The sequence below is a fragment of the Arvicola amphibius genome, chromosome 1 (genome assembly GCF_903992535.2).
Source record: "Arvicola amphibius chromosome 1, mArvAmp1.2, whole genome shotgun sequence".
Classification (NCBI taxonomy): Eukaryota; Metazoa; Chordata; class Mammalia; order Rodentia; family Cricetidae; genus Arvicola; species Arvicola amphibius.
The window spans coordinates 124172807-124185506 of NC_052047.1; the positions used below are offsets into that span (position 1 = coordinate 124172807).

The 12700-nt window shown below is 43.6% G+C and overlaps 1 protein-coding gene across 2 annotated transcripts in view; it reads right to left on the minus strand.

The window, feature by feature from the left end:
• Ears2 (glutamyl-tRNA synthetase 2, mitochondrial) overlaps positions 1–12700 on the minus strand; it is a 27184-nt gene continuing 14484 nt past the window's right edge. For both annotated transcript variants that reach the window (XM_038320263.1, XM_038320273.1), the window contains exons 4-9: positions 10259–10731; positions 8120–8228; positions 5407–5560; positions 5197–5327; positions 1114–1249; positions 1–336 (exon numbers count right to left, since the gene is read on the minus strand). In XM_038320263.1, the coding sequence (XP_038176191.1) occupies positions 253–336; positions 1114–1249; positions 5197–5327; positions 5407–5560; positions 8120–8228; positions 10259–10731 (1087 nt within the window). In that variant the 3' untranslated portion in view covers positions 1–252. The remainder of the gene's footprint in view (positions 337–1113; positions 1250–5196; positions 5328–5406; positions 5561–8119; positions 8229–10258; positions 10732–12700) is intronic.

Below are 12700 nucleotides of genomic sequence, written 5' to 3' on the forward strand. Positions count from 1 at the left end.
AAAACAAAATAGGTAAAAAAAAAAAAAAAAAAAAAAAAAGATATGAGTTCAAGTTCATCCTTTCCAGAATCAGGGAGGTGAAGCAGGTTGGGCTTCCCCAAAGGCCAGCTGATGAGGATATTCAAAGAGTCTGTTTCTCTTACTATTGATCCTGAAAGTGTCCAGATGGGCCCCCGGCCTCCTGATCTCCTCAGAATGCAGTGTCCATGTGTAGAGGCCTTCAGAGCTGCCTTATTCCTATTCATCTTCTCCTTAGCTAGAAAGCACCTTCTGGATTCGCTCCTGTACTTCCTTTGCGCCTAAGGACACCATCATCTCAGCCACAGGAGGTCCTTGCTAAAAAAAAAGAAAGAAAGAAAAAAGACAAAAATTCTGTCTTTTTGCCTTGAACTGAGAAGGAATGCATGCTTATTTTCAATGTCTGTAGAATACAACCCACAGGCCAGCCCCAACCCACAGCCTGCAACCCCAAGAATGGAGCCTGTATTTATTGTATTTTCTTTTGTCTAGGGTGATTTTTTTTTAAGTTTTATTTTGTTTTATGTATATAGGTGCTTTGCCTGCATGTGTGTCTGTGAGAGGGTGTCAGATCATCTGGAACTGGAGATACAGAGAGTTGTGCAATGACATGTGGGTCATTGCTGGGAATTGAACCCAGTTCCCCAGAAGAGCAGCCAGTGCTCTTAACCTCTGAGTTATCTCTCCAGCCCATTTTTGTTTTATTTTTCCAGAACTAGGAATCAACCTTAGAGCTTCATGAATGATAGCAAATGCTTCAGCACTAAGCTATAACCCAACCCTATTCAGTCCTACTTTTCTGATTTTTTTCCCATTCAATGGCTCTCAGGAGGCTTTTTCTGCCTTTGCAAATTGGTAATCTATTATTCTCATGATCTCCATTAAGGAAGGGATCATATGTGTACTGTTTATGCCATCTCCACTGTAACTATCACAATGCCTGGACCCAGAAGATGCTCAGTGGGTAAATGAGGGAAGTGATCTGTTCATCAGTTTATCATCCCCCTGGACTGGCCTTAGTAACAGACTATGAACACTGGCTGGGAGGGTCAATGAGGGACTATCTACAACATTTCAGTACATGCTCCATCTCACCATCTGTCCACTGAGGGTCATTCGGAGGAGCTTCATCACGGTGCTGTACTTGGTGCCTTCAAGGCCTTCTGAAAGCTTCTTCAGTTCTCTGTTCACCACATCCTGAGTTAGGCTCAAACCAGATGTTTCTAAAAGTCTAAAAGAGAGCGAATCTGAGGCAGGTGTAATGGTCATGATTATAATCCTAGAGCTGGGGAGGCAGAGGCATACTAGCCTGGTCTACAGAGCAAATTCAAGGACAGTCAGGGCTATACAGAGAAACCCTGTCACAAAAAACAAAAACAAACAAACTTAGATAGTATTTACTATACCAAACATCTCAGAGACATTGCAGAGGAACCTAGAAAGAAAACTTGGGAATGGGTTGGACACAGAATGCAAGAATAGGTAATTTCTGAGGAATTACTTGAAACAGCTTCAAGATTTGTCAAGGGGAGTATAGCACAGAGAAAGAGAAAGAAAACACGAGGAAACAGCAGCTCTAGGAACAGCTTCACTGTCAACATGCTAGGTAGAGAGCCTCTTTCCCCACAAACAGAAACATGAAGGATCTAAACTCCACCAGTCAGCAACCATCCTCATCTCCTGGAAGCATATTTGAGTTTCGAGCGGTCCCCAACTAGTGAGAGCTGGACTTACAAACCATCTATCCCAGCTCTGATTGAGGCAGGAGGTGACAACATTCCACTGCAGCTTCCCCGGTCCCTTAGGATTATATCTCAGGGGCTGGAAAGATGGCTTAGCAGTTATGAGCACTTACTGCTTTTAGAGAACCCAAGTTTAGTTCCCAATACCCATGTCAGGTGGCTTACAACCACCCTTGACTTCAGTTCTAAGGAATCAGTGCTCCTTTGTATCTCCATGGACACACACACAATACAAAACAAAAACAAACCAACTTCTAAAACAATAGTACAGAGGTGCTATATCAATGCTACATGAGCAGACCCCCTGCTGTTCCTGATGGGGTCCACACCATGGTGCTCTGAGTGGCAGCTCAGTGGGGAGTAGTACTGACTCAGGAAGTGGTCTTATAAATGATCTAAAGAAACAGCCTCTCAATGTACACAGCTTTCCTTAACAACTGCCAGACTTCAGCAGCTGAGCACATGAAAAACCAAGGAGGGTAAGGCCGTTGGCTGCTACTGAGTCAGTTGGCACTCATCTGTAGACCCCCAGCTATCAGCACTGGAAGAACCTGTTGTTTACAGAAGTCTATGGTGTTTTTACCATAGCAGTCTTACAGGACCAAAGGCAGTTATTAACTGGACACAGGAGCACTACTGTTTATAAAATCAGGGAGATGAAATACTAAAAATCTAAAGTGCAAGATAGGAAGAAAATGGACATTCCTCAATTGTCACTGCATTCAAGGAAAGAGTCTGCCAAAGAACCGGGCGGTGGTGGCGCACGCCTTTAATCCCAGCACTCGGGAGGCAGAGGCAGGCGGATCTCTGAGTTCGAGGCCAGCCTGGTCTACAAGAGCTAGTTCCAGGACAGGCTCTAGAAACTACAGGGAAACCCTGTCTCAAAAAACCAAAAAAAAAAAAAAAAAAAAAGAGTCTGCCAAAGAACAGAAGGACAGGTCGCAGGAAGCTGCTAATGGCACCCCAGGAGACATTAGAGCTGGCTGAGACCTTGACACTGGTACAAAAGTGGTCTGGAGGCTCCTAGGCATTTGGGTATCAACTTTCCTGACTTGAGTGAGAGTCCCAGTGTCTCTAAAATCTAATCCACAACAAAGATGAGAAGCTGAGACATGGTCTTGGTGAACTGGAATTAATAGCTGGAGAGATGGTCAGCAGTTAAAAGTATGTACTGCTCTTTCAGAGGACTTGAGCTTGGTTCACACTGGGTGGCTCCATTTATCTCTACTCTCCACGGGCACTACATTCACATGTACAAATCTACACCAATGTTTAAAACAATGTTGAATTTGGTATTTTACTCCCAGTACTTGGATGATGTCAGAAACAGGTGGATTTCTACGAGTTTGAGGATAGCCTGGTCTATACATGAGTATATGTGTTTCTGCTCTTGATTGAGGTATTGTGATTGTGTTGTTCATTTTTAAATGTAATGTATAATTAGGAAATATAGGTTGTTAATGGATAATCATCAATAATAGTCAAGCTTGTAGTCATGTTAATTAGATTTTCTAGATATACAGAGATATATTTCAGTTAGATAGACATTCTTCATATCTTTCAAAGACTGTAGAATGTAGCATTTTAAATGTTTTAATAACTTATGGTTTTCATGACAATATGACACGTGTTCCTGGCAGCACCAATCTACTTTGAGAGGAAGATAGGCATCGAAGAGGCTCCTTATGGAGTTTGATAGCCATTTGGGCAAGAAACTGCTCTTGCATGGACTGTTGCATAAACTGGACACCAAGAACCCATAGAGAGAGGACTGCTAAACTTGCCTAAAGGTGAGATGATCTTTCGGGGTTCCTGATTCATGAAAGAGTCTGCAAGACATTCTGCAGGACACAGCAGATAGTGACTGAACTGTCTTTGGAATTTCCTGCTTCATGGAAATGTCTGCTGGAAACTATGGGCCTGTAGACTGAAGATGGATGCCCCAAGGATACAGAGGAACTTTGGGTGACTGTCCCGGCAGCAAGATGTCTCTGTCATTTCTAGAGTTTTGGAAGTTGCTTACTTCTTGTTTACTTAGGTAATATTGTATCCTTCTGGAGTCTTTGATGGAGTTGAAGAATGGTTAGTTATAGTATAGTTTTCCTTAGTTATGGTAAAAGATAAAATAGATATAAATATTGTAACTATAATTCTTGCATGATAACTGTTTTGTTATATGTAATTTTACTGTCAAAGTGAAAGCCTTTCTTTTTTGTTTAAACAGAAAAAGGGGAAATGATGTAGGTGGGTCTTTTGTCTATGTGTTACTTTCATTGGTTAATTAATAAAGAAAACTGCTTGGCCTGATAGGTCAGAACATAGGTAGGCGGGGAAGACAGAACAGAATGCTGGGAGAAAGAAAGCAGAGACAGGCAGTCACCATGAAGCTCCAGCCCAAGATGGACGTAGGTTAGAATCCTCCCGGTAAGCCACCACCTCGTGGTACTACACACATTAATAGAAATGGGTTAATCAAGATGTGAGAATTAGCCAGTAAGAGGCTAGAGCTAATGGGCCAGGCAGTGTTTAAATGAATACAATTTGTGTGTTGTTATTTTGGGTGTAAAGCTAGCCGTGCGGGAGCCAGGTGGGACGAAAAGCAGGCCTGCTCGCCTCATCACTACAGAAGATCATTTTTGATCAGTTTTGTACTAGCCTGGGTAACATACTATACCTATCTCTAAAAATATAAAGAAAAAAAGGAAAAAAGTGGAAAATATATCTAAAACATCCAAATATTATCACTGTACTATATCTTTTGGAATAAAATGGAAAATAGAAATTATAATTATGAGAAGAACTAGGCAGATGGAAGAATGCACCAGGGTATAATTGTACACCACCATGTCCAGCTTATAATATTCACATTTAAAGCCTAGTCTTAAAAAGTTTCAGTGTGCTGGGTGTTGGTGGTACTCGCTTTTAATCCCTGAATTTGGGAGGCAGAGACAGGTGGATCTCTGTGAGTTCAAGGCCAGACTGATTTAGAGAGCAAGTGCCAGGACAGCTAGGGCTGTTACAGAGAACCCCTGCCTTGAAGCGCCCTCCAAAAAAATTAGTGTATTAATAATATATCAGACACAAAAATGATACACAGGCATACATGCTGGCAAAAGACTCAGACACATAAATTAAAACTAAATAAACATTTAAAAGTTTAATTAGACAAAAATCCTGTTATTACTACAGTAATAACTCCAGGTACTCTCTCCCCTATACACAGCCAAGGAAAAGGAAGCTCTGGGAGGGAAAACCACCTAGGCCTTTGTGGTTGCTGTCCTTACCTGAAAAGCCAGTGAGAGATCATTTTTTTTTTTTTTTTTAGTTTGTCACAGTTTTGTGATAGGATCCAAGAGCCAAAGGTCTGGTGTAGAGAAGCAAGGGCAAAGAATGGGAAGGGTGTGTCTAACCCTTAGCCAGGTGTGTGCACACTTACCCCAGCAAGCGTTTGACAATCACATCCACCTTTTCTGAGTCAACACCCAGTTGTGCTCGATGGACGGCAGGGCGAGTCCATAAGTAGGAGTACACTGGGGAGACCAGATCCTGCAGACGGCTGATGTGGCCCTAGGGAGAGAGCAGTCACCACATGCATTGGGAGGAGCTGAGAAACACTTGAAGGGGAAAGGAGGCCCTAAATCTACACCTGTCGCAGCAGGATGATCCTCTCCACATATGCTGGGTCCAGGACGTCCTTGTCTTGCAGTTGGCTCTCGAATGCCTCCTTCACCAGGGCCTGCAGCTTCTTTACCAACTGAGGTCTTCGGGTCTCACTGCTCACCAGCCGTTGGAGGTGCAGTCTGAGGGTAAAGAAGGAGGATGCCTTGGTACCAGTACCTCAGGACTATGCCAAACCTTCCCCCTTGGGGCAACAGTAGGGATTTGAAGACTGTCACATCTTCAAAACCCATAGATAAATGTAATTTTTTTTGTATGTATAAAAGAGGCAGGATTTGATCGAGGTCACAGCCAGCCTAAGTCTAGGCAGACATGATTTGTTTTTATTTTTACTTACTCTTTCACTTATTTATTTATTTATAGACAAGGTCTCCCTACATATCCCTAGCTGGCCTGGAACTCACTATGTAGACCTAGTTAGCCTCAAAAACCACAGATCCACCTGCCTCTGCACCCCAAGTGTAGATTAAAGGTGCATAGCACCACACCAAGCATTTTCAGTGTTTTAAAAATAGTAACTGATTTTTTTTCCTGTGACTTTTGAGGTAGTAGGGAGCTAACTCGGGACCTTATGCATGCTAAGGAAACATTCTAAAACTCAGCTACAGCCAGCAAAGGAACTATCTTAAGCTATATCACGTAAGGAGCATTCTGGTTCTCCCCGTGGAAGCAGCAGCTCTAGGTGCACAAGCCCCTGGCCATAGCCTTAAGTGGCTGGAGCGGGATGGATCCTTGCTGCTGGCTCAGATTCCTGTCCTCCAGGTGCCCTGGCCCTCTCCTCCTTGGTGTCTTACTAGCCTCTCCCTCCCCACACCATCACCTGATTACTACAGAAACCTGAGTTTATCAATAGGATCCAGAAATGTGCTTTTTGGCCTGGCTTGGATTATGAAGCACCAATATAAAAGGAGAGGTAAAAATGTATTCCTAGGATTGGAACAAGGGGCTGTTTCAATGAAGCGCTCAGCTTCAGCTTCAAAGCTGGGGCTTTCTGGTCAGTTCAAATTTATCTCTCTTCTGGAATTCTAACTCTCTGATTTTCTCCTTCTGAACAGTAAAGCCTCTTAAGAGTCCAACCCTCATATGAAACCCAGTCATCTTCAGTTCCCTTGCTGCCAAGGAGACTCAGAACAGTGCAGAACCAGGGACCATTCTAAGTCCTGTGGCCCTTGTCTGTTATAGAGGAAAGCCAGGCAGTAAAGTGGCAAACAGCTCATAGGGTTGGGACTGGAACAGTCCTGTGTACAAAGCCTGCCTGGCAAGAGTTTGCAATCACTCACACAGACATTAGAAAGCTGGGGAGCCTTGGCACAGACAGGGTGGTAGTGAAGGTTAAACACGGGTCTACATTCAAAGTACTGATGCCAGGGCTTGGAAGTCACTCCTGCAGGAGTCTGAGGCTCCTGGTATGTCACAAGATGGAAGACAAGACATTATCGGAAGCTATCTCAAATGTAGACGGGAAAAAACATTAAAAACTTTTTGCCTAGCTTCTGATGTTTGAGATAGGGTCTATGTAGTCGGGCTGGCCTAAAACTCTTTATCTTCCCACCTCAACCCCCAGTGCTGGAATTACAGGCAAGAGTAATTTGGTTGAAAAAAATTCAAAAGAATATTACAGAAGTCGGGCAGTGGTGGTGCACGCAATTAATCCCAGCACTTGGGAGGCAGACGTAGGCAGATCTCTGTGAGTTTGAGGCCAGTCTGGTCTACAAGAGCTAGACAGGCTCTAAAACTACAGTGAAACCCTCCCTGTCTTGAAACAAACAAACAAAAACAAAAACAAGAGTATTACAGAAAACACAGTCGGGTGGTTGTGGTGCATGCCTTTAATCCCAGTACTTGGAAGGCAGAGGCAGGCAGATCTCAGTGAGTTCGAGACCAGCCTCATTTACAAAATGAGTTCTAGGACAGCCAGGACTGTTACACAGAGAAGCCCTGGCCATGCTGAATTGATACACCACAAATTCAAGCCTGGAACATAGTCAAACTAAATGATTCTTAATTACTATTCCTATGTTCATACACTATCAGTACCAGTATTTACTGCTACTGCTGCTGGAACACTAATAAGCCTTCTAATGTATTCACTATGTCTCTGAAGTAAGCACGGCAGTGGCATCATGACAGAAACATCTGAGGATAATTATTGGTTAGATTAAGTCTGTGGGCATCAGTCCTAAGTACTCCCTCCCTTCCCTGTCTTTCAAAGAGGCTTGGGAGGCATCACAGTGTATCTCTAACTGGACTCCATGTCCCCCTAAAATAGCACATCTGTGAGATAAAAAAAAAGGCAGTTATATCGTATCAGACATGCTAGATTACATTCACTCTTGCAGGCCCCATGCAAGAGATGCCTCACTGCCTACTGTGTAAATGTGCTAGTCATTTAAATTCTATCTTGGATCTCCTATAGCTAACATATAGCAAAATTACAGAGCTGATCAAGTCATATACTTAAAACAACTGCACTTGAGTCAGTATGCTGACATACTGCAGTAATTTGAGCACTTGAAAGGTGGAAGCAGGAGGATCAAGATTCAAGGTCATCAATTGGTTACACAGTATATTTGAGGCCAATATGTAATCCAATCTGGTCCAGAATTTATAATTCACCTGTCTCAACTTTTCAAGTGCTGGGATTACATGTATGCACCATAGTACTTGGCTCTCCCACTTACCTATTGAATTCTGGGAGCTTCTCCAGGTCCAGCAGGGCTGAATGGCAGGTGATCCGGGTCAGGTCAAACTGTGTTATCAGCTCCGGCAGGGTCCTGCCCATTTGGTTCTCTGCAAGTCAGGTCTACTCAGCTACTCAGCCCCTCCCTCATCTTATTTCTGTAATTCCTTTTATCTTTCTTCCTGCATTGCCCAGGCTGGCCTACAGATTTTGAGCCTCCTGCCTCAGTTTCCCACATAGCTGGAATACAGATGTTGGTTACATGCCCTGCTTTTCTCCCACTTTCATACACAAAGGAGAGCAAGTGAACAAGCCATAGGCTTCCCAGTTTTGGATCAAAACTGCAAGAACAGTGTGCCCACTGCCTGGCTACTCCAGAGCTTCTGGTATGCTTGGCTCTGAGTAGAGTATGGCATCAGCATGCCCTACAAACTTCATACTTAATGTCACAGTGGAACCTCAGTGCTGGAAGTTGCTGCTTTTCTGTTTTGTTTGAGAAAGGACTTTGGTATTATACAGTTCAGACTGACATCAAACTAGCAATTCTCTTATTTCAGCTTCTCTAATGTTGGGATTCCAAGTGTGTAACACCACACCCAGACTGAAAGCTGTTTTTTTTTTTTTAGGTTTTACATCATACAAGCATTTCTTTTTTTTATTCATTCATTCATTCATTCATTCATTCATTCATTCATTTATTATGTATATAATATTCTGTCTGTGTGTCTGCCTGCAGGCCAGAAGAGGGCACCAGACCCCATTACAGATGGTTGTGAGCCACCACGTGGTTGCTGGGAATTGAACTCAGGACCTTTGGAAGAGCAGGCAATGCTCTTAACCTCTGAGCCATCTCTCCAGCCCCTGTTTTTTTTTTTTTTTTTTTTGAACATTTTTCTTATTTTTAGTTTATGTGTGTGTGCACATGCAAGTTACACAAGCCTACCCATGGAGGTTGGAAGAGGCCGTCAGATCTCTTGACACTGGAGTTACAGGCAGTTGTGAGCCATCTGATATGGGTGTTGGGAACAGAACTCACACTAGCAAGAGTTTTTAGCTGCTGTGCCATCTCTCCTGCCCCCTGGAAGCACCTTCTTAGTGAGAAGCAACACCTTTAGTGCAGTCAGAAGACACCATAGTCAGGCACGGGCCTCAAGAACTATATCCTTCTGCTGGAGAGATGGCTCAGAGGTTAAGAGCACTGACTGCTCTTCCAGAGGTCCTGAGTTCATTTCCCAGCAACCACATGATGGCTCACAACCATCTGTAATGAGATCTGGTGCCCTCTTCTGATGTATGGGCATACATGGAATGTTGTATACATAATAAAGAAGTAAACCATAATAAAGAAGTAAATCTTTAAAAAAAAAAAAAAAAAAAAAAAAAAAACGATATCCTTGCCTTTAATCCCAGCACTCGGGAGGCAGAAGCAGGCAGATCTCTGTGAGTTCGAGACAAGCCTGGTCTACAAGAGCTAGTTCCAGGACAGGCTCCAAAGCTACAGAGAAACCCTGTCTTGAAAAACAAAACAAAACAAAACAAAACAAGAATGATATCCTTTACTAAGGATGTGACTCTGGCAAGTTACAACCTCCTTGAGCCTCAAAATCACCTTAGAAACTAGGATTATCAAGTTATTGCCACAAGGAGTCATCCTATTTGGTACTTAGTTCTTCAAAGTTTGTGTTCTCAACCTTGAATAAGCTAGATTTACAGTACACCAGTAATACTGTTAGAGCTCATACTTATGTAATCACAGTAATCATAAGGTCTGTGGCTTTTATGCTTATGGTGTGGCCAGACAGTGAGCTGGTTCCTTATATTTATAAGCTTACTGGCTCCTAATTAACCCTGTGGAGCACACCCTTAGCCCTATCATATGGACAAGATTAATGGGACTCTAGGTCTCTGAGGGCAGGGGCAGTGCCTACTGTGAGTCCCACTCCATCAACAACAGCTGTGTGGGAAAACCGAGTGAGGACACACAGTAGCGTGACTCAATAAACACTGCTGACTAGAATAATGATCCAAGATCTTGTCCAAGATCATGTAACTGATAGGTGGCAATGCTGGGACTGACAAGCAGATCTGCCTGTATTAAAGCTCAAGCTTAGCCACCAGGACCACTCTGGTGCATATGTACCTGCAAACCCCGAGCCACAGTTGGTGATGATGTCAAGCAAGGCTTCAGGCAGAAAACCAGAGGCAGCAAAATGTTCCAGGAAAATGTCCCCTTGCCTCTTAGACAGCTTGCTACCATCCCTGTTGAGGAGCAGGGGCAGATGAGCAAATTGAGGCGGTTGCCAGCCCAGGGCCTGGTAGAGAAGCAGGTGCTTAGAGGTAGAGACGAGCCACTCAGAGCCCCTCAGCACATGGCTGATGCTCATGTGGTGGTCATCCACCACACAGGCTAGATGGTAGGTGGGGAAGCCATCACTCTTCAGGATAACCGGATCCCCTTCCACACTGGCCACTTCATGTTGAGTCCAACCATATACAAGGTCCTGGAAGGCTGGTGCTGCCTCCTCCAGGCGGAAGCGGATAGCAGGCTTGGGGTCCACGGCCAGCTTCTGGGCCACCTGTGCCTGGCTCAGGCTCCGGCACCGATTGTCATACCTATTGGGAGACAGAGTAGCAGAGCAGCTAAAGAACCATCAATGGACAGATACCCCACTTGTCTCTCAAGTTCTGGTTTTTACTTACAGTGCTGGAGATTTTACTCAAGGCCCTGGGTATGCTAGCAAGCACTACCAACTGAACTAAAATCCCAACCCTCACCTTTGGTATCTGATAGCTTATGACCCTGGGCAATGCAGTAACCTCTTGACGGGGTTTCTTCTATCCAAAATGGAAGTTTAAAAATAAAGTCATGTGGGATAACAGTACGGCAGACACTAACGTTTTGCTGTTCCTTTTCTTTTGCTAAGGAGGAGATAGAAAAATGCTTAGACCAAAAGTAGGCTTACAAAGAGTACAGACCATGTTGCAATCTTGTGAACTGGTGCCAGTGATGGACCCAGGTAGGAGTGTAAACCTATTCTATTCATTGAAAATCAAAGAATAGGTAAGGAAGGGCTAGGGTCCTGGGAAAGATATTTCTTTCCAATGAGGTTAAGATGTACTTGTAAGGGGAGAAAATCCCTCCTTTTATACCTTCCAGGAGTATTCTGTGGATGCCACCCTCTGAGAAGCCAGATTGGAACTATTAAGTCCACATACAATTAAGGGAGAGATGGCAAGGCTGTCAGCAGGTTGGGTAACAGTCAGAGAGGTCACCCCAGAGTTATCTCAAGGCTGCTCCTCTTAGTGTGGAGTAACCATAACCAGATTTTCCACAAGATGCACAAATAAGGTCGATGTGGCTCACATCCTCCTTATTCAAAGTAGGCATGACTATCAGCATCAGCTTCACTTGGGAACTCATGAGAAACTCAGACCCCCAACTTCAGACCTGCTAAGCAAGACTCTACAGGGTAATCATAAGCCCAGATGATTCGCCTACTAGAAAGTACAGGGAGCTGTTGTTGCTGTCATTTTAAAAATTTATTTTATCTTTCACTTCTCTTTTTTTGGTTGATTACTTCTTCAAAAATTGTTCTAAAAATTGTGTGTGTTTAAGTATACCTAAGCACAGAGCCTGTGGAAGCCAGAACCGCTGGAAGCCCCTGGAGCTGGAGTGGCAGGCAGGTAGTTGTGAGCTGTCTAATGTGGGTGTTGAGAGCTAAACTCTGGTCCTGTGCAAAGCAGTACAAATTCCTAACTACTAAGCCAACTCCCCAGGCCTCTGGTTTGCTCCCCTCCCCCCAGTTTTAGCTGAAAGTGGTAGCACACACCTTTAATGTCAGCACTCAGGAGGAGAAATAGGTGGGTATCTGAGTTCAAGGACAGCTTGAGTCTAAAGAGCTTGTTTCAGGACAGTCAGAGCTACATAGGGAAACCCTGTCTTGGAAAAATTTTTTTAATTAATTAATTTATTTATTTAGTTATTATTATTATTATTATTGATGTGCATGAAGTGCACATACCATGGTGCACGTGTGGAAGTCAGAGGACAGCATTATGGAGCCAATTCTGTCATTCCACCTTTCACACGGGTTCTTAGGATAGAACTCAGGTTTCCAGGCAAATGCAGTAAGCAACTGCACTCACTGAGCCAATTCACTGGCCTCTGTCCACCACTTCTAACTTTCTAAATGTATATCCAACAGTGTCCTAACAAACACAAATGTGAAGTTTGCAAGCTCAGTTCTGGATACATCTAACTCTTCAATCGAATGTCTCATAGATCCCATGATATCATGTGACCATAACTAAAAACAATTCTTTGTACCAATGGAATATAGTCTGTTTACAATTAAAACAAACAGCTGGTCATGGTGGCACATGCCTTTAATCTCAGCACCTGGGGTGGGGGTGTGGGGCAGAGACAGGCAGATCTCTGTGAGTTTGAGGCCAGCCTGGTCTACAGATCTAGTTCCAGGACAGACAGGGCTACATAGAAAAACTCTGTCTTGAAAAACAACAGTAACAAACGAAAACAAAGCAAAACAAACCACACACACACAAATAAAAATAGAAAAGAAAA